The 21,936-nt window shown below is 41.0% G+C and overlaps 1 protein-coding gene across 1 annotated transcript; it reads left to right on the forward strand.

Moving 5' to 3' along the window:
* The first annotated feature begins 7,592 nt into the window (after positions 1-7,592).
* Positions 7,593-21,421, forward strand: rab11fip3 (RAB11 family interacting protein 3 (class II)). Its single transcript, XM_054598672.1, has 11 exons — positions 7,593-7,720; positions 8,426-8,598; positions 12,056-12,256; positions 15,338-15,373; positions 15,484-15,577; positions 15,833-16,077; positions 16,562-16,643; positions 16,768-16,905; positions 17,088-17,243; positions 17,365-17,505; positions 17,628-21,421. Exons 1-11 carry the CDS (start codon positions 7,655-7,657, stop codon positions 17,739-17,741), a joined length of 1,446 nt encoding a protein of 481 aa, XP_054454647.1. The 5' UTR covers positions 7,593-7,654; the 3' UTR covers positions 17,742-21,421.
* Positions 21,422-21,936: the final 515 nt, after the last annotated feature.

Genomic DNA, 21,936 nt, shown 5'->3' on the forward strand with positions numbered 1-21,936 from the left:
ACACTGTGTAGGGCTTTTTTCAAAACAACAAAAGACAATGTGATGAACAATAAGAAGTATTTAAATAGATACTAAGCCCAAAAAGTACCATAATAAACTTGTTTTAAGAAGTATTTTTTTTTAGTTTGCCAAAACTTCATGCCTGTAAACTCTAATTATATAGCATGTTGTGAGACCCATACAATAAAACCATGGAGGCAGTCAGACAGCAGGTTAAATATACATAGTAACAAGAAAAAACAAGAGACCACAGATTGATAATCCAGTGCACAGTGCCGTTGCAACACAATAACATTGAATTAGGTAAATTAATCAAGTCAAAAAAGGGGCCAGTTTAACATCTGTGTAAAGGCTTTTCAAGGGTCTTGGGGCTGAAATGCAACTGGACTGAAACCACATTCACCTCTAGTTTTTAGGTTAGACCTAGGAATAGCCAACAGGCTCTGCTCACAATACCCGAGGGACCTGCCACTGCTGAAAAGGCTTAACAACTCTGATGTAGGCCATGGATTGCTTCCACATCATAGTAGTGCTCTGGTTGCCTTGGTTCATCCAGCCTGTTAAGTCATATGTTACTATTGTATACTGCCCCACTTACTGCAGACGCAATAACTAATAATAATTCACAGCTTATTATAGAAGTTATGTCAGACCCTGATTCATATCTCAACCACCTAAGTTTTCTCACCTCACCTAGCAGAGGGGCTTCTAAATAGCTTCACGGAACATTATTTTCTGTGAGCTGTGATGTTCCATTGAAAAACGGAAAACTGAAAGCTGTATTCTAACGCCCACCACTGACCTCAGCCAAACGCAAGTTAAGTTTCACAAGTTAAAACCCTCTGTCTCTCACCAACCAAATCTACTGCATGGAAAGGTTGAGCATATCAGAGATGGCAGTTGGATGAGCCCCGAATCCACATGCTAAATTTATCATCGCAGTGTGAACCGCCACTCAGTCAGATGAGCCACTCCCCTCCTCTCTCTCTAAGTACAGCTGGGCTTAATTCACCAAAACCAGATCATAAGCCGCGGGGTTTGTCGAAATCAGTTTATTAAGAGTTTCAGCCCTCTCAGCCTCCTGAGTCACAGCTCAGCGTTGCTAAGCAGATCAACTTGTTTTGAATGTGTAACCGATATAAAAAGTGATGAAAAGAGAAGCCGCACAAAGAATGGAAGTCTTGGTGAAATTGCCATGTTTCACATTGTGTGCTTACTTTCTCGAGGAATAAAGTGAGCTGAAACCACAGAAACCTCGCCCGACATACTCTCAGGCTCCCTCCCAGCTAACTTTGTCAGTGAAGCACGCCTTCAATTTTACTGTAATAATGGGTTACTGTAATTTTGTGACAGATGACATTTGACTCACTCTATTATTTGTGGAAATAGATATTGATTGCACGGCAGCATCAGTAGCTCTGCAGATACAGGCTCATATCTAGTTCCCAGGGTAGTTCTTTGGGAGCCGGATAAATAAATAGTAACCATTTAATGTGACAGGAATTTGACCAGGCTTGGGTCAGGTTAGATTTCATTTGACATACAGTAGGAGTCAACTTTTAAACTAAAGAAAATGTTGATCCAAGGTACACCATTGTTGTTTTTCATGCTCAGATGTACTGTAGTTACTGAAGTGCACATCCGCCTGTTGCCAAGTTACTGACTGTGGGAATATACAGCACGTAGGTGAACTTATGTAACCCATCTAACAGCAAAGTTGTTGTTCACAAAGGGCTATATTGCTTTATTAATATATACATGCATGCATTCAAATAAACGTCCGTTTCGTTTAAGATTAAGCAATCTTTTATTTATTACTTAAGTGTATGTGGTGAAAGCAATTTGTCTGAAACTGTAAAGCTTTCGATAACATTTTCATGTCTTCTTCTTTTCTTGTCATATGCAAAGAGATAAAGGCTGTACCCTTTGCACACTTTTAAACTCACTATTGCCCTGATTCCAATAAAGTCAGAAACACTCGATGTCTGCAAAAGCTGATTTCCTTCAGGAGGTCAGAAGTTCTTTTTTATTGAGGTTTTACTACTATAATCATAATCTTTGGAGTTCACATAATTCTGCAGTAAAACTGTCATGTCAGTGAAAATACCTCAGTAAAAGAGTTCTTAATAGAAGTAGTAGTAGTAACTCAATTACTGGCTTGTTCTTTTGTATGTGTTTTTTCATTGTAGTCAGTGTATAAACAATGCAGTCGACTCATTTCCTCCCTTGAGTGGAAAATTCCCCTCTTGAAGCGTCTATGCAGAACTAATATTATGGTTATGGGAGAGGGACTTTTCTTACCGTTGCCATGATGAAAAGTTTTGAATGTTGTGTTACTTTAATCCTTCAGGTAAAGGATCTGACCAAGTTTTTGGACCCCAGTGGACTGGGAGTGATCAGCTTTGAGGACTTCCACCGTGGAATCTCTGCAATCAGCAATGGAGGTAAGTCATGAGATGCATGTTTTAACACTCTTCTATTCAAGACCTGCCATGTCATGCAGTAAGTGGCATGTCTAATAGTTTTCCCTGTAAATTCTTAATAAAGTATTCCCTTTTTGAGGACTGAATTGGCTTGTTAAGACTCTAGGGGGTTCAACATTTAATGATCTCTGAAACATACCTACTAAATATATTGTGACATTAAAAAATCTTGTGTTTGCCATGTGTATTAAATGCAGTAAGCTTTAATTGGACATATTAATACTTGCATCACAAATGAAAGTACTGTGATACATGGTGAACTCCATGTTCTATGTACTGATAAGATAAGATAAGATAATCCTTTATTAGTCCCGCAGCGGGGAAATTTGCAATGATGCTGGGATTTTATCTGCCATGTGTGACAACATATTTCTTTTCTATTTCTCTCTTTTATTTTTGACTAACCTGCTGATAACCTAATTCTGCTGTAAAAAAAAAAACAACAACAACCTCAGCAGCAAATTCTTGCACCTCCATTTAGTCTCCAGCATCTGGCTTCAGCTCTCTGTATTCCCCATGGCGCCAAATATTGTTGTCCACACAGTATGCTCACATCCATCGCTCAGCTGACGTGAGGGATCTTTGAAAGGAAAGGCAGAAGACTGACCCAAATTCTTTCTAACTGGACTCAAAATGCTGTTATTCTGTCTTTAACCACTTTACTGCCTTCCTGTCCCACTTTACATGCTTAAGAAAATGCTGTAAATTGTAAAGACTCATACATTGTATTTCCCTGCTTAAATGAAAACATGTATATGTCTCCGGGTCACCTCAGCAGTAAATCTAATCTAATCTAATCTATCTCTGGATTTGACTTTAAATTTCAACTATTTTCAATGTTCATAATCGTTAGTGAAGTGTACATGATGGATTAGACACCCTAAAGTGACATCATTATAAATAGTTTTGGCCCTTTGGCAGTTTACAGCACATGCTGGTTGTGTTGACACACTGCACAGGTTGTGGTGACGTCACCGCCATCCACCCAGCCTATTGATTGGAAACACTCTTTCCCACTCCTCCTGGGTTGCGCGGCTCCGGTTACTCTTGTCATTAATAATCCATGCTCTGGAAAGCATGAGATACACAGACACATGGGCCCATTGGCAAGGTTTCAAAGTGGGAGTAGCAGAGAGATGGAGTTCGGGCAGAGAGTCCTATTCACCTAAATTATTTACTGTCCTGTTTTACTTTGTCCTGGCCTCTCTGTTTCACCCGCGTCACTAGTTGCAGAGCTGTGTTGTAAAGTCAGATTACACAGACCGGCCTGTTTTGGCATATATTGACAAAACACAAGCGGTGCTTATATATCACCAAAAAACATAAGCAATCTGAAATATATACCTTAATAGACAGTAGATGATGGTCTCTGTCCTGTATGAATTGTAGTCATGGGTCATTGAAGTTCTTTTGGTTTGTTTTGCCGGATAACTTGGCTAACTCAAATATTGTGTTACCATGATGTCATGAGTCAGAATCCAGCCAGGGATCATTGTCCCAAGTATCCCGTTACTCTCTGTTTGTTCTTTTCTGCATCTGGTCTGTGTTTTTTCAATGTAATCAGCAATATGGAGAGTGAATCAGATTTTGTTTGCTGGTAGACAGTTTCCCATTAGTGTGTGAAGAAAAGACTTCCCGGGTCACTCACACGATGCTGACAGAATTCCACCATGCTTGTAAAGTTGGAGTGCAGTGGAGGGACTCGTTAATTTATTTGGTTTTTTAAGACCTTGTCCTGTTCTCTACCACTGTTTCTCCACCACCTATGCTGTAATCAGAGGGCAAAAACCTGCTCTTCCAGCCCCCAACCTTCTTTTTTAATTTAATTTCTGCTATTGGCAGGGATACCTTTTAATAAAAGCAGGCCCCCAGGCCATGGAAATGCCTTGCCCCCTGTAGTGGCTATGGCATGTCTGGAACAACAAAAGTGGGTCTAGAAAATGTCTCCATCCACTGATATTTAGACATTACACTAAAAGACTGCAGTGGGGTTGCTTAAACAGAAGCCAGCCCCATTCAAGGCAGACTAATTTCACTTAAACAGACTGCAATGTGTACGAGTCTCGAAGAGCAACGGGCTACATAACACAAGGGGGAACAAAAACCCTTTTGGTCTACAGGCAGCTATTGAGGACACTGTTTGTGTTCTATTCTCTCAGTAGGGAGCTATTCACCGCTCTGTTTACTAGATACAGGAGTCACTGTGGCTCCATCTTGTCTGTCTCAGGTTACAACGCTTGTCTGCAGGTGCTCTTAACAGAGGCCTGTTTTGACACATTTGAATCGGATATGGGTGGCTTTTCGTCCTTTTTATTGTTTTATTTTGACCATACACCTATTACATGACATTCTACAGCCCTTGAAATGCGAGTGTAAAAGTTACATAATGTTTACGGTCACAAACCTGCTTAGTTTGCTGACTGTAAATATGTAAGAGTAGGGCCGTTAGGACTCACACTCTGAAATGTGCTGATTGCATACTTGAGCAAACAATACAGGCAGAAATATCAGTTTGCCATCAACCTGTTAAGAGTGGAGTTACATTTATTCCTTTGCCAAACAAAGAGAAATGGAAGACTTTGTCAGAAAGAACATGCCTGCATATGTTTCTTTAAGACAAAACGAGAGTAAACTCATGTTTTATTTAAATTAGAAAGTTATAATACACAAACACATTTTGATCTATTATTAGATCAGACAATGTGTAAAACATTCAGTTATAATGAAATTAGATTAAGAACTATATTAGTATTAAACTGTGTGAGATGTATCTGGTAAGTGGGGCATGAACAAAATCAATATCCAAGATTGCATTTTTATTTTGTGTGCTTCAGAATAATTCCCACAGGCTCCTGGAAATTTAATTGTGTACTGGTTCACGATACAAAAGGAAATTTGATCATTTATTTTGTCATATCAGACAAGTCTATTACTAGCAGTCTATTAGAAATAGCATTTCATAAACTGCACCCATAATCTGCTGTGACACCTTCGTTCTTCATAATGGCTGTTTGTTTACACACGGGTACTACTCGTACCAGTCTTGTGTTTGTTGAGCCTTACTTTGCTGTTTTACTTTTTCTGTTTATTCTGCTCACATTAAAACCCGCCTTCTTCCTCTCATGTGTACAGGTCCAGAGCCACAGCTCTACAATGTGAACTACAGTCCAGGGGATGGAGCTGTGGGCTGTGCGGAGGAGTACGACGAGGTGAGGCGCTGCACAAGAGGCTTAACCTCTCTCTAGTTGTGTATGTGGTCAAGTTGTGCCTTAAGTTCCCGTTTGTGCACACAGCAGCACAGTGTGAAGGTCACAGGCTGAACTCTCTCTGCACTCTCACTCTTCCCACTGTAATTCACCGAGTGGCTTGCAGAGCTATCATTACCACTCTGTGAACGTTCCACAGGCTAAACACCATGGTTTGGCTGACACTAAATAACATCTGGCTGGCTAGGCTTTCGAGTATTCTTTGACAAATATTGAATCTGCTGGAATGTGCCAGAGTTTTTACATGTGAACGGACTCGTGTTTCTACGGTTGTGGTTAGCATATCTGGGATTCCTGTTCTCCTCTTGTGCACGGAGCTTGTATATTTAACCCTCATTGTTGCTGTGCTCCGCAAAATTGAAATGTTTCTGCTATTGTGTGTACTTTAAACATTGCCAGGGTTATGACTGTTGTTTTAGTGGTTGTACATTGAACAGTATCAGCTCCCTCTCTTGGTATGGGTTGGAAGTGCAGGTCCATGTACCATAGTAAAGAGTACAAAAGAGTTCCCTCCACTTCAGTCCATTTCATTGGCTTCATGAGTTTATTATTTCATCATTAACTCAGGCATTTGTCAGAAATATTTTGGTAAAACATACATTGCATCCCTGAGGATTTTTGTTGAGACTAGTAAATTTAATACAAGAGACATTTATATAGTGCCTCATGTATTGTACAGTCTTATTGTATTTAATGACTAGACTAAGAACACAATAAATGCCTTGTTCAAAGTAGTTTGACATGTAAAATGGAGACCTTTCACATATTGAAAGTTGATAGTTGATAGTGGAATTGAGATCATTTTTGTTACAGTAAATGTTAAATGATCCGTATATAAAATTGCATGTGTTCTAAATGGTAAACTGAGAAATGGATCTACCTCTCCAGTGTTTTCTAATAGTTCCCGAATGATGCGTCTATCGGGGTTATTTTTTTTAATTGAGGTCTAATTGTCAATGGTATGTTAAGTTACATATGATCATTCTATAAATTCCTTATGTTTTATTCCAATATTACAAGTTGGACTGAAAATGGCCACGGACAATGTGTATGTCCAGGGATGTATTAAAGTGTCTTTGCTGTTTACTGGAACTCCTAAGCTGAGTTTTTGGGGAAGTTTGTGTTTATGTTTGAAGTAGACGCCACACCTGTGTCCATGTCCTTGTTTTTCCCCCCCGAGTTTCTGGCAGAAAAGGCTTCCTCTCTCTCAATGGCTGTGCTGTTCTAGCCCTGTTTGCTTTCAAAACAGGCAAGGTAAGGCCGTTCAGCTGAGGCCTGGCATAAGAGAAAAGCAACGCCCCATCCACCCCTCTTTTCCTTTACTAAATATTTTCTGCCGTTGCTAAATTTCACATAATTTCCTCTCACATTTTGATTCTTAAATAGAACCATATAACAACTTTATGTGTCAACAGTATTACGGGTTAAGCACCTACTCTGCCTGACAGAGCGTTATAGCTTAACAGCATGTTAGTTTTCTATTGACACACAGTCAGACAGTTATAACTTTGGTTGTTGTGATGTAAAGCTCTCATTCACTGTGCAGTCTGCAACATAAAGATCGTGGCTAAATGATTTAAACGGTCACACTGGGCCAGGAAAGGGAAGCTCCAAGGAGACAGGAAATATTAAATAGTCATTCAGCTGATCGTGTTGTGTTTTAAACACGGGCCGGCCAAGTGGAAAGTTGGTTGATTGAGCATTACAGCTGACTTCTGCTACTCTTTGGACTTTGTCTCTGTCTCCTCCCCTCTGACCACCCAGTGGAGCTGAACGAGGTGTTACATTTTCTTTTTTTTCAAATGTACTCTCTGGCACTCTCTGTGCGTGAAGGTTAGCCAGCATTTGTAGTTATTAGCTCTCATGGCAGGCTGGCCTTCCTGTCAGTGAGACCGGGCAGAGAGAATGGTTCTGGGCATGGTGGCTAGCCCTCTGGGCCCTGCTTCTCCTCTTGATGCTGCATTTATAATGGTACGTTATGCTTTCCAACATGACTCACCTGTCATGCCTATTGCTTCACAGCTTTGATATTTCATAATTTGTCTCTAGTTGCTAATAGCTTCAGATGTTCTTTTTTGGCATGTGTTGGTTTTGTGTTGAGCATTTTTGGTATTTGAACGTGTTGCTTAGAGGTGTTGATGCGACAGGTTTTGCTTGGAACAGCCATCTGAATCACAGCGAACTGTCTCTTAAGTCTATTTGTGCTCTGGGATTTGTTTGGTTGGCGTTATTGTCGTTGGTAACTACTGGCTAGACCTGAAGACTCATAATAGACCATCTTTGAGATGGCTGGTTTTCTTTACACTGTTTGATTAACCTGTATCTGTGCTTGCTGCCTTTTTACTGCACATTATTGCAAAGTATTCTGATTTGAAATACACCTGATGACTTTTTAGAGCCAGAGACAGAAGTAATCATAATGCAAATGTTATCATTACAATGATGGTAACAGCTTGATGAGCACTACTTGATTGTCTGTGCAGAATTGCTTTAGAGGAGAAAAGTTTTCTGTTATTTTAATCAGAAAACACAGTTTGTATATATACACACTCTATTTGTGTTTGTGCCCTGTTGTCACCTTGGTGAATTATTCAGATCAGTAAAATAATCTGCTCACTGCTTGATGCGCAAACTGTAATGTGTAATGTGTTTGTTTGTCTGTTTTTGTTAATGCAGCAAAATGAGGTGACAGACAGTGCGTACCTGGGCTCCGAGAGCACTTACAGTGAGTGTGAGACCTTCACCGATGAGGACACGGGGGCCCTCGTACCCCCCGAGATGCATGAGGAAGTGGAGACGGACAGCGGCATTGAGGCCACGCTGCACGACCCTGAAGATGGCGGAAATAGGTCGGTATAGATTTCCCAGTGTGCACAAGATTACAATATCCCACTGCACATAGTTAAGTTTGGCCAATATGCTCATATGTCCTGGATTCATATTAGTGTTCTGCTCTGTGTGGGGCGCTGGGAAGGCGAATTGTGACCCTGAATGACTTTTGTGATACATCATCAGTTGTAATCTACTTGTCATGAGATCAACGTCATAATGCTGTTCCGAATCGCTGCTGGCTACAGAATTTACCATAAATGTGTGTCAAATCTCCAGCTAAGGGTTAGCCCTGGAGATGCCCTGCACTGACCTTTCACACAGATCACGTGGTTTGTGAGTGTTGACCGCCCGACGCTGGATCACTTTGGTTCTATTTAGGTCACCAGACAGGCAGATTAAACCGAGGCAATAGGCAGCTACCACTATATTTACCTTAAATACCTCTAGATACACCAGTAGGTAGAAAGTCAGTTAAACATACTGCATCTTACTCTTCTTCTGTGTGTTGTTTCCTCCGTTCTTTTCAAATAAGTGCAGCTCCTCATGTCCTCGTATTGCAACAGGCAGTTTGAGGCAAACATGTTTTCTGGAGGTCTGAAAGCTCATTCTGAGATAACTTGAAATGTGGACAGTGTGAGCTCCCGAGACCTTGAACACAGGAAAAACCTTCCACCATTCTCTGCCCAGGTCTTTGTGTCTGAGTGGATCATTATTCGTGCTGGCAGAAAAGAGACAGAGATCTGCTCATCCTCTCTAAAGTCTCAGTTAATGGCATGTACTTTTCATGATCACAGTGAGTGAAATATTATTAACCCCTGGACAGCTTGATGTGTTTTTCAGAAACCACAACGGTTCTTCTTATGGTTTTAACGGTTTTCATTTCTCAGAGTCAGATTATTTTACTCTTTCCCTATAATGTTAAGTGGAGGTTAATCTAATTAACTGCACTGGAAAGTCCCTCGTTGTCCAAGCCCCCATCAACACCAGCACTGCCTGCTTACTGACTACTGCATTAGGAAAATTGTCCAAATGGTCTGATGTATTGAGTTTCTCCTACTGACACACAGCTGTCGGTCTGTTTCACAAGTCCTTTGAAAATGGGTTGCCAGTATTATGAGTATTATTTAGTATTGAGTCTTTGGAATAGTAATTTATCCATTTAAATTCTACCATACTAGACAAAGGAGCACCACAGTGAACTACATTTGATAACAAATAAGTGAGTCATTTTGGACCAGAAACACAGTATCAAGCTGTCATCCATTAGGCTCTGTTCAGACTCCAGCCCAAAGTGGCCCAAATCAGATTTTTTTTTGTTATATTGTATATGTATACAGGTAGTTGCAGCAGATGAGGTCCATGTGCCTGTACATGCATGTTCTTGTTGATAAAGTGCTAGGGGCAAACACAAGGGAGGAAGTGCAGAGAACTGAGGCCTTATCTGCTGACGCTGTGACCCGTCTGTCCGGCTTGGTGGCAGCTCAGAGTGTTCTCCCTGACAGGGATGTGTTTTGACTTCCTTTTCCATGATTGAGCCTTGAATTCCAGGAAGTGTTGAGTTAGCTCTTTTTTTCTCTCTGTGTTGTGGGCAAAACTCATTCTCTCCCCTCCACTTATTCATACCATTGCCCTCCTTTGTCCACTGCTGACAGGAACAACAACACTATGACCTTTTATATTCTGTTTGCCATTAATTTGGAGACTCATCACTAACTCAGCTGCCTGTTAATGGAGATAAGTTTTTATGAAAAAATATGGGCATGTTTCTCATGCCCAAACTTTTAAGGAGTTTTCCAAGTCACAAACAAATGTGCTACTTACAGTGATTCCATGTTGACTATGAGTAAATGCAACAAAAAGGTCAATAAGTAAACTGAGATTTTGTCATGTGTTAGCCCGGCTTACTTTAGCCATATTCAGGGTAGGAGTATATGCACTGGACTGGGGATTAAGGCTCTAACAGGATTAGCCTCCCCCACCCTCCTCCGTCTTACCCGTGTCCCCACACACATTTGACACTTGGACGGTCAGCAGGACTGTCTGTTGGCCGTTACTTAGCCTCAAATCTGATTAACCCAATCTCAGTCCACCCTTTCTGGTACAGCCTCAGATCTTTCTGGTGGCACGGACGATCCAACATCAGTCATGTGGCACTGATTGGCAGCTCACTAGAACCAGAGACTTTGCAATTTTTCCCGAAAGCAGACCCTTTTGTTTTTCTCCAAACTGGAGAGTTGTGGTTTTGTTTTTAAATCGGTGTAACCTGTAAAACTTCAGAATTCCACTTTGGTTGTCTGGTGTTTTGACTCCAGTTGCTCCACGGCGTTCACGCCAGGGCAGTGGAGGGCGTTCAAAGATGCGTTCTCTTTCTTCGCCATCCATCTGTGTAAGGGACCTCAATATGGGGCCAAGTAGTAAGAGCCTGAGTAAAGGGTAAGTGACTCCAAAATGTGGCTGTTTATGTAACCAGTTGACCTGCTGTAGCTGAAACTGCATTGTTGTCTGCTTAGAAGACGCTGATGATGACAAATTGTCTTTGCAGCAAACTGCTTTTTTATGTGAAACAGTAAATGTTTTGAGGTTTTAACACTGTGAATCAAGGTGAAGCTTTAGCTCTGAGTTGGACCGATGACTATCATTTGTCTTGTAAACAAGCAAAATGGGTTTTGTCATTGTGTGCTGAGAAGGCAAGCTTTTCTGCTGATTTGGACATCCTCGTCCTGTGTGTGCTTCAGACTCGAACATATCCTGTTGGACAACAGGAAAGGCCAGCTTTCCAGCTTTCCTGGAAAATGAGTATCAAAGAATGTATTTACTGAATCTTCCAGATCTACCCAGTAGAGTTTTGTTAATTTATGTAAAATAGCCAACTAATTATAAAAGTCATAGATACAGCCCTTTCTGTCAGCACACTAAATAACATATTTTACGCTTCACCCATAATCCCACAAACTACCATAGGGTTCCTCTCACATGTGCCCCATCATGGTTTAGCGTCACCAGCAAGGCACAAAGCATTTTGTTTCAGCCAAAGCAGACTCTGGGATTAATTTGAATTAACAGATTACCTTTTGAAGACAAGTGATCGTCGAATTTGTCCAGATTGCTGCATCTTCCTGGGGGAAGATTAATTGTAGTTTGGGATTTACAGAAGGCTCCAGTCATTTCCAGGCTTCAGGGTCCAACACACCAACAACTTGTTATCCAGACAGTATTTTAGTCAAGTAGCATAGCATGTCTGTTTTCTTTGAATGAAGTCAAAAAGATGAGCCTTGTTTGTTTTGTCTGACATTGTGGTTTTGTAAATGGATGGCTATGTGGCTGTTTATACCCAGTTAGATATCCATTTTTATCCTGTGTAAACTTGACACATTTCCCTCTATTTTTGGCTACGATCTTTATTTAACTATGCTGTTGTTGTATACACAAGCGAACACACACACTAACACTAATCCTTTCTTATGTGCCCCTCAGATTTTCCCTGAACTCTGAGCTACATAACCACTCACTGGTGGCGGTAATCGGTGGAGAGGAAGAGCACTTCGAGGACTTTGGGGAAAGTAACACCTCAGAGTTGCTCCTGGAGAGCAGCATAGAGGGGACGGAGGGGGAGGGCGACTCCCCTCTCCCGCAGACACCTGAGCAGCTCAATGGCTCCTCACTGCTCTCTCCCAGGTATGAGCTTGTCTTCCCTACACAACTAGACCAGAATACCTCTGACAAAGACAATTTTCCACTTTTTCACACGTTGAACTCTAATGACTTCTAACATGAAGTCATTTTGCCTGAAGATTATTTAACCAATGTGGATATCAATATAACTTTCGCCAGAGTTTCTTTTTATAACCCCTTCCTGATAAGAGGTGTGACAGTGATACATACTCAGCTGTTCTGTCCAGGTTTTAAAGCCCTTATTTACGTTCCTTAGAGAAAATGTTTCTCTTTCAACAAAGACACTGAGGTCAAACAATGATAAGAGCTATCTGGAGACGTCCTTCCCACCCTTATCTGCCTCCGTTCCTGCCGAAGGAGGAACATAAATGAACTGTAAACAAAGTTCACTCCGTCATACTTACTCTCACTGTTGGCTAAATCCTGCTCTTAAACTGTGCCTCCTTTCATTTGGCCTTGTGAGATCCAATACTGAGTAAATGTTTTGCACCTACAAAGTAAGTTAAGTAAGCCAAGTCTTCTGGGACGGATAGCAGGTCGATGTTTTGTTGCACTGTACAGACGGAGGATCTAACAAGCTTTGCCTCCGGGCTGCAGTCATACAGATACAAGTAGACTTTAACAGCGGGACATGTTTGACAAACATGAAAATACAGCCACATTTCTGCACATACACACACTTCTCACTATGGAACTACTCATTTGTTTTTCTAGCCTTTTCCCAGTCATCTTTTTCCTCCCTCCTCCTCCTCTGTTTTCATCAGAGACTAAAAGCCGGATAATATGATGGTGTAATTCCCACTTGGGTGATATTTCTCTGATTTGCGTTGCCAGGAAGCTCTTAACAAATAACTGCTGCCCTGTTTTTGTAGCCCATTACCAATATGGAAATAAGCTTGTTTCACTGGAGTGGCAATAATAGTAATAACAGAGGTACAACCTTGCTGTTAATGATTTTTTGCAATATGTTTGTTAGATTTTATGGATACATCAAGTAAAAAAGGATACAAATAGATGTTGATCATGAATCCTCAAATTATGGTTGTGAACCAAAAATAAATAATTAATGAAATCCAGTCAGTGAATTACATGCAGTATGTGAACGATTACATGCCATCCAAGTTGGTGGAGGTTAGGCAAAAAAAATAAAATGCATTTTTTTTAACTGCATCCCACAAACTTCACCCACTCAGACTGAATGCGTCACCGTGTTTTGAGCCAATCACGCTCATTGTTGGCACATGTAGCAGTGCTGCCTACACACACCCCCACATGTATCTATCTACATATCACAGCGCTTTGACTACGCATACACACACTGCTAAGGGGGGGCCCTCTCAGTCTGTTCTTCAAAAAGACACACAGCCCTCTAAGCATTATTTAACAAAGTCATCCTTCACTCTGTAAACGGCTCAGTACAACAGCGCATACGACCATCAAGTGACACTCGCTCACAGTCTGCCACGCCATGTTTCTGCCTACGTAGGAACCTTTGCCAGTGTTGCATAATTCAGACCTGACTCGCTCCCTGAATGAACAATCAGCTGGCTGAGGTGATGTGAGGAGAGGGTACAGACTCCTAACAGTGAAATAATCAGCTCTGTGGTTCATTAATTTGTTTGCTGGAGAACTTATGTGGTTTTGATTTTTTTAACCATTTTGTAGGTGTTCTAATCTCACAGCAAAGATGGTTTATGGCTGATAAAACAAGCACTGAAGAGAGATCAACACATTCCTGCTCTGAGAATGTTATGTCTCCTTACACTGCCCAGAAACAAAATCAAAGCCACACTGCAGCCTCTCTCACGTCACACTCCCAGTTGTATTCCTCACACTTTACTCTTTCAAACTCTCCTGTGGATCTCACTAACACCTCCTTCACCCCCAGAGGTGTTCCTGTCCCACCTTCAGTGCACCCCTTCTTGTCCTTCACTCACCACTTCCTCCTCCTCTTCCTCCCTGTTTCCTCTTTCCAGTGCACCTGCTCCTCTCCCTGACTGCTTTCAGAGCTTCCTCAGGGAGGAGGCGCTGGACTTTTTCTGTAGCCAGTGTCACAAACAAATAAGTCGTCTCGAGGACCTCTCCACACGCCTCAATTTCCTAGAGATGACTAGGTAAAGCGTCATTCACAACCCACTCCGGCTTCAAGCTGTGTGACTGTGTGTTGCAGTGCTGATTGGTAACATGCATGTAATGATAATGTGTGCATGCTGTGTTGGACTGGCATGGTGCTTGTTACTGATTATACTCTCACACATTCATTATGGTTTATTTTGTGGGTGTTTTTTAAGCCCACTGTTCCCAAACCTCTCTTATGTGTGTGAGTTGCAGTGTGTTAATATTTCACATTTAGAATTTATTGATGGAAAAACTTGCTTAAGTTATTTCAGTAGCCAGCTCATTCTCATTGTTACCATCTGTACAAATATATATATATATATTATAAACATTTTGCTCATCTGGAAATAAGCTGAATAATTTGATTGTAGAAATATGAAATAATACTCCTAGGTATCACAGGTGAGTGGTGTCCAGTATTTTCTGCTCTTCATGTCATTGTCCTCCTACTCCATTTGAGTTGTTGCAGAATGATTGTTAGTAGTGGAGTAAAGATTTCCAAAGAGCTGATCCATGAGTACTGACCAGTAGCTCTATTACAGAAACTTGGTAATACTGAAATCCTATTTGATCCTATTTGCAATAAGGCATTATTCTGAGCTTTAGAATTCACTTCCAGGAATAAAACCTAAAACTCCCATTTTAGGTTTTATTTTAAGTATCTGTAATACTGTCACTGCCAGGTCAAACCTGATCCTAAATCAGCACTTGTCAGACTGTTAATAAACGCTGCTGTTTTTGTGTTGGATTGCTGTGATGTGTTAATATCTTGTTGCTTTAGTTTCAACAAAACTGATTTGTCAGTAAAGCACCACTTCAAAATGTCCTTTTTTTCTGTGGGGCTCCTCTGCCAGCAGAGATAGGGTCGGGGGTTAGATAGGACGAATACCAGGAGATGCTATCTCTTTCCTTTATCCTTTCTCTCTTCCTGACACTTTTTCCCTGTTGCTCTGTCTCCCCATCCAGTGCTGGAAAGAGGCTGTCCAGCAAGAAAGTAGCAAGGTAATCCAAACAGTTACTCTAGTTTCAGTATGTCTTTATTTCTACTATGATTGTTAAAGAGCAATATTACAAAAACTGTTTGATTGACATTTTTTCCTGTCCATGTGCAGACATCTCCTCCAGAACAGCTCCATGACTCTGGATACCATGAGCGACTTGACGCGGGACATCCTGGAGCTCGCTGATAACGACATCACAGACAAGGTGAGCTCATCTGTCAAAGAACTGATGAAGCTTTTTCAGCAACACCTGCTTTTACATATCCCTCTGGTTACGCACATTCAAAACGTGTGAGCTGCCAGTTTCCACCTGATTACAGTAGTTGTTAAAGGAAGAAGGATGATTTCAAAATGGCAGACTAAACAGATACATTAGTATTGTTAATGCATTATAGTTGACTACTCTTACAAGACATTTTGATGTCAGTGTCACCAACATTCAAACGTGCACTTTTCTTAGGTGCTCCTCCTTGAGCGTCGAGTGGCGGAGCTTGAAAAGGAGTCGGAGTCATCGGGGGAGCAGCATACGCGGCTGCGCCAGGAGAACCTTCACCTGGTGCACCGGGCCAATGCCTTGGAGGAGCAGCTGAAGGAGCAGGAGGTCCAGGCTGACGAGCAACTGCAGCAGGAGACGCGTCGTCACAAGGAGGCCCTGATCAAGCTCGAGAGGGAGAGGGGGCTGGAGCTGGAAAACCTGCAGGCCAGGTGAGCAGAAGAGAAAAGACTGGTCTTAGAATATCTATGGCTAAATATATTTATTGACTGTTGAACAGATTTCATTTTCCTGTATAAAGTCTGCACAGGCAACCTGGTTAATTGCACACAGGTTTGTACGTGTGTATTATATTGATGAGATAGAAATATACAACAAAAGATCTGATCTAGTTGCCACCAGCTATTTCGATGTTTTTGATATGTTGTGATCATTTTTACTGGATATTTACATCAAAATCAGTCAGTGTTTGTTTGATACTGTGAGAAGTTTGTACTTTTGTTGTGTGTTATTTTAAAACTCACGTGGTCACTGTGACGCCAGTGGCTCTACACTGCCACCCTCTGGCACAAATCTGCCACTGAATATAAGCTGTTTCCCTGTGGGATTGCATCCTTTAATCTCAACAAGCAGTGTCGCTGTTCACTTTGTGCCTCTAATGTAGGATTCCGACGTGGATTTGTGTCTGTTTTTCAGGCTGCAGCAGCTGGACGAGGAGAACAGTGAGCTGAGGTCATGTGTTCCTTGTCTGCGAGCCAACATAGAGAGACTAGAGGAGGTGAGAGCAACAATATCTATACCCAAGTCATCTATTGGTTTGTTTTGCCTTTGATATTCCATTTTTTTACTAGTCTTAACACTCCTCTTCATCCTACCTTTTGTTTTTTGTTTTTATCGTCCAGGAGAAGAGGAAGCTGCAGGATGAGACGGAGGCTATGTCTGACAAGTTGCAGGAGGAAACGGAGTCCCGCAGGAAGATGGCTGACAAGCTGAGCCATGAACGCCACCAGAGCCAGAAGGAGAAGGAGTGCACTCAGGAGGTGGGACTGGTTTCTCTATATACAAAATAAACATCACTCTGCGTACAAAATATTACAACACAGTTTTTTGTCATGGGTCAAATGTTCCTGGCCAAAATAACCAAGTGTTTTTGTCACCCCTTATTTTATAAGATCCCTAATAACTTAACTAACTGGTGTCTCTTGATTTATTTGCCCCACAGCTCATTGAAGACTTGCGTAAACAGCTCGAGCACCTACAGCTCTACAAGCTGGAGGCTGAAGCAAAGAGGGGACGCACACCTGGCGCAGGGCTACAAGAATATCAGACACGGACCCGCGAGGCCGAGCTGGAGCAAGAGATAAAACGACTTAAACAGGTAGCACACACATTCTGAGTGAGCTCAATATCCCGCCGTGTTTGGAAATGGACGAATGATTTAGAATCAGGCCTGTACCGCTTCTTCTTATTTTTTGTTACATTTGACTTAATCTCTCCAGGACAACCGCAGCCTGAAGGAGCAGAACGATGAGTTAAACGGCCAGATCATCAACCTGAGCATCCAGGGAGCCAAGAACTTAATGTCGGCCTCCTTCTCGGACTCCCTGGCAGCTGAGATCAACAATGTGTCTCGCGTAGAGGTAGGTTTTGGAAAACGGGAAAGAATTTGTGAAACATATTCCTTGTGGATCCAACTAAGTGTTGTTCTGTGACTCCGTTTTCCCTTTAATCTCCACTGTCTGCTCTGTTCCTCTGTCTCTAGTTGATGGAGGCCGTCCACAAACAGGAGGAGATCAACTACAGACTCCAGGACTACATTGACAAAATAATCGTGGCCATCATGGAGTGCAACCCCTCTATCCTGGAGGTCAAATAGACAACATGCAGCCAGGTGGCCGTGCACAGTGACTCTTAAGGCTGTTAAAAATACCAGAGACTTGGCTCAAAGAAAACTACCAGGAGTGGATGTGAAAATCATTTTGGTAGGAAAAACAACAACAACGCACTCAACTCATCCAGCTTCCCCCCCAAAACAAGGATTTAACATTTCGAAGGAGTCCATGGCTGTCAGTGAAAATAAGCAATTTTCAGTTAGATATCCCTTGAGTCTGTGCTTATTTGTGAGTGTATGTGTTAACCCTTCTGAATACACTTGGGTTCTGGTGACCTCCATGTATTTGGCTTGAGGGACCTGAGTCTCCCTTGTTGAGTGAGTGAATGTGTTAATGTGTGCAAGAGGTCAGTATCATAAACAGTAAAAAAAAAAAAAAAAAAAAAAAATCTTCCCATCCCTTCCCCAATAAAACAAAGTGTCAATGTTTGATTGAGCTAAAAAAAAAACACAATCAGACAATTCTACAGAACCGAAAGGCCTTAAATGAAAGGTGATCCAAGTATTCCATTTTATTTTACTGGGATGGTGGCGGTATGTGGGCTGTGATCTCCTGAACCAGGCTGAATCGTGTTTCAATCTAAGGTGAGAAAGCCGTATGAAGCACTGGGCAGGAGAGTGGAGCAGCAGTTTCCTCTTTTCAATTAGTCTTTAATGTGTTTAAAGCTTGCGGTGCTGCCTACCAGTCCATATAACAGTTTGTAATTTAACCAAGTTCAACTGTCTTTCCAGTGAACCCAAGTGAGGGACGTTTCTAGGAGTCGAGAATGAGAAATGCCCGGAGGGTTTTTTGTGTGTGTGTGTGTGTGTGTGTGTGAGGTGTTTGACATTTCCGATTTGTTTATTTTTGCGCAGTGTAGCTTAAAAGGTTTTAAAAAGCTTGGTGACACTAACGAGTAATATAAGCTTCAATGTCCCAAATGAAGGAACTGGGCGGTTAATAATTTGCTCCATCTCATTTTTTTGTTTTTACAATGAAACAGGGTCCAGGAGCTCAGGTGGGCTGGAAACCTCAAGTGGAAAGAATACATTTCCCATCACTCCCCGGCCAAAAATATTAAATAACTCAAGCTGATCTCACTAAATGTAGACTGGGTGCTCTAACTGACAAATTACTTGCTCATACTGAAACTTGATCCAAGCATGAAGGGAAACTGATGAGTGATTCTGGGAATTGTAGTTATGTTTTTTTTTTTTAGTACAGCCCACCTGACTCCAGTGTTCTCTTGCTGAGTGAAAGTAATGGGGAGCAAGCTTATCCAGGTAACCAGCCCTTTTTTTTTTTTTTTTTTTGCGCCGCACAATTGATTTATTGTCGGTAAAAATGTTATTGAGACTGAAAAAAACTGACATTTGACAAGTTGTATGTGAATAATCAAATGGTTGTACTTTGCACTAAGTTTTGTTTTGATTTCATTATTGTTTTGTTGATATGAAAAAAACTGTTATTCTGAAGGGATCAAATCAAAAATGATAATAGCTTTGAAGCCCGTCTGATTTTTAAGTCATATTGAATTGGAAATATTCCAGAATACTACAAACTACATTTTGCAGCCATGTCTTAAGATGAGTTAAAATTTCAGTTACATATCGTTTTATCAGCCATCAGCCGTTCAGATGAGCTTTCTTTGCTGGCTATTGGCCAGTTTTATTGTTTTCCAGACCAGATATATATAATACTGAAGAGATATGGCAGAATAGTGGCAATAATTGCTTGGCAAGAAAATGGACATTGGTGGAGGGCAGATGAAACAAATCTGCTCTTTACTTCCTCTGCTAAAGCAACATCTGCTTTTTCGAAGATTTACGGACTGATTTTGGACTGATGCCGTTCTTATCGGTACCGCACAGCCGTCACTTTTGGACTTTGGACTCAGAAACTGGGAATAAGACAGCTACCAGACATCTTGACGGATATCTAGTTGAAGGGTATTCGTGGAAATGGTTTTCGTCCAACAGCATGGCATTCTGCACCAATATGCTAAGAAGAATTCCCATTTTTCACCCTGTTCACATCTATGACACTGCTCTTCTTCACCTGCCACTCCATGGAAAAATGGCCTTGGATGTAAATGACTTGTACATGTAAAGTTTTTTCTACACTCATTCTAGATTCTAGGTATTTTTATAGTTGGAGGAAAAAGAACATTTCATCTTCTTGTCTTATGCTGAGAGACAGCTGCCTGTAGTCTTCTCTAGCATGTAGCGTGTACAGTATCCGTTGTTTTTCTTTTTCTCTCTTGTCTGAAATCACATGCAGATATTTATTCCTCATTTGTCACAAACGACAACTCACACTCTGTGATCTGTTCTGCTGAATATATCTTTGTACATTTTTGAATTCACGAGGGGAGATTAATTCACGGTGAATGAATCGGTGGGAGAATTATTGAATTAAGAGAAATGTTCAAAGCATTGTCTTTCGGTGACTCGACCATGGTGTTGAAAAGTTTGAATGTGACCCGCTTACAGTGTGGTCATTTGTTGAGATCGTGGCACTCTTCCATAATGCTGAAATTGCTGTGACCTCCTCAGGGTTGTGGTTTTAGACATATGGCCGAGTCTGCAGTTTCTACTGTTGTCTTCCCAGATGGAGTCAGGTCGTGCATGAAAACGCAGATCTTTATTATATATCTCTGATTCAGTCGTTTGACCTACGTTTTCGACTGACAAATCATATCCATAGTTTACGTTAGTGAAGTTGTGAGACCTCACAATGTCAACGCACGACACCTTAAACCTCATACCAACGCTTTGCTGAGTTCAGCTTCCTGTCTTTTAGTTTGACAGAAGGTTTGCTTCGACAGATTTAATTATTTGTTCTTTATAGTAATGCATCCTTTTGGCATTACAAACAGGAAATGGGGCGACACTTGAACACAGCAGTCTATACTTCTCTTAATTCTCTCCCTGCTTCATATTTTAGTAAGTTTGGCAGACAGTTTGGCGTCTAACTAAACGGCAACAGAATAACTAGACAGTGAGACCACAGAGCTGAAGGCGACTGCACTTTAACCACCAAATTTCTCCATTTTAACTCCTGCTTTCAAAATGACCAAAGACAGATGTTCCAACTTTAACTGATAATTTTATCTATCTCGGTTCTTGATCTCTTGAAAACTTCATCCTGTTCTAATAAATCGACAGACCCTGAGCTTGCCCCTGAAAGGAAACTTAAAAACTGGCCTGGTAGTCTAAACACTGTGCCTCTGTGTCTCAAACTTTGCCTCGAAACTAACCTGACAATGAGCGCTGGGGAAAGCACTGACCATGTGACTGTCAGTTTGTTAAATTATAATGATAAAAAAAACCTAAACTGTAAATATGAATTGTCATTTTTGTGAATTTTTTCTCTCTCTCACGCTCACTTCCAGTGTCCAAAGAAAGTTTGCTCAAGGCACAAACATCACTACTGGAGTAGTGCATGGCTTGCCATTATTTGACATGGGAAGATATAAAGAGAATATTGTAGAAAAGAGAAATTGTAAAAGTTAAATTTATTCCTATTTTCAAAGATAAATGTATAAATTATAACAGTATTGGTTACAGCTGTATATTATTTTTGAAGATCCCCTAATGATCTAATCCTAATTGTTACTGGGGAAATATAATTTCAGTCATTGTAAAAAGAGAACAATTTAAAGGTAAGCAGTGAAAGTAAGATTAGAAAAAATAAATGGAATAAAATGATCCTGTGTGTGGTTGCCTCATTTGTTACACGTTTTGACATATACAACACTGGTTTGATTTTACCATACATATTGTAACACTGTTAATCTGACAGAATAAGATCCATATGTTAACAAATGTCCTCACATGTTACCAGCTCAGATGGTAAGTCACTATAAATTAAAGGTGATTCTTAGAAGTATTAGATCAAGCCACAGGTTAGTATTTCAAAGTACTTCAATTTCCAGTTACATATTATCAAAAATGTATGTAGTTCAAATATAATGTGGAAAAGTTCAATTCATTCTACTCTCTTCAGTACCCATTATTTTCCCATTCATGTGCAAGATCCATATGATTGTCACCAGGTACTTGGTATCGGGTCTCTGCATCCAATCTACCAGCCCCACCTGCAGATTGTTGGGATGTACTGCATTGGCCCTCAACCACACTGCACTTTTTGTTAACGGTATTAAAACAATCTTGTCAATACCTTTACCAGTAATCAACA

The sequence above is a fragment of the Anoplopoma fimbria genome, chromosome 5 (genome assembly GCF_027596085.1).
Source record: "Anoplopoma fimbria isolate UVic2021 breed Golden Eagle Sablefish chromosome 5, Afim_UVic_2022, whole genome shotgun sequence".
In the NCBI taxonomy this organism is placed as follows: Eukaryota; Metazoa; Chordata; class Actinopteri; order Perciformes; family Anoplopomatidae; genus Anoplopoma; species Anoplopoma fimbria.

Bases quoted from the DNA above. Each gene is read 5' to 3' on its own strand.
- rab11fip3 (XM_054598672.1), top strand. From the start codon at position 7,655: ATGGTTCTGGGCATGGTGGCTAGCCCTCTGGGCCCTGCTTCTCCTCTT. The intron at 17,244-17,364 runs GTAGCACACACA...TAATCTCTCCAG, and splicing joins AGATAAAACGACTTAAACAG to GACAACCGCAGCCTGAAGGA. The intron at 17,506-17,627 runs GTAGGTTTTGGA...CTCTGTCTCTAG, and splicing joins ACAATGTGTCTCGCGTAGAG to TTGATGGAGGCCGTCCACAA.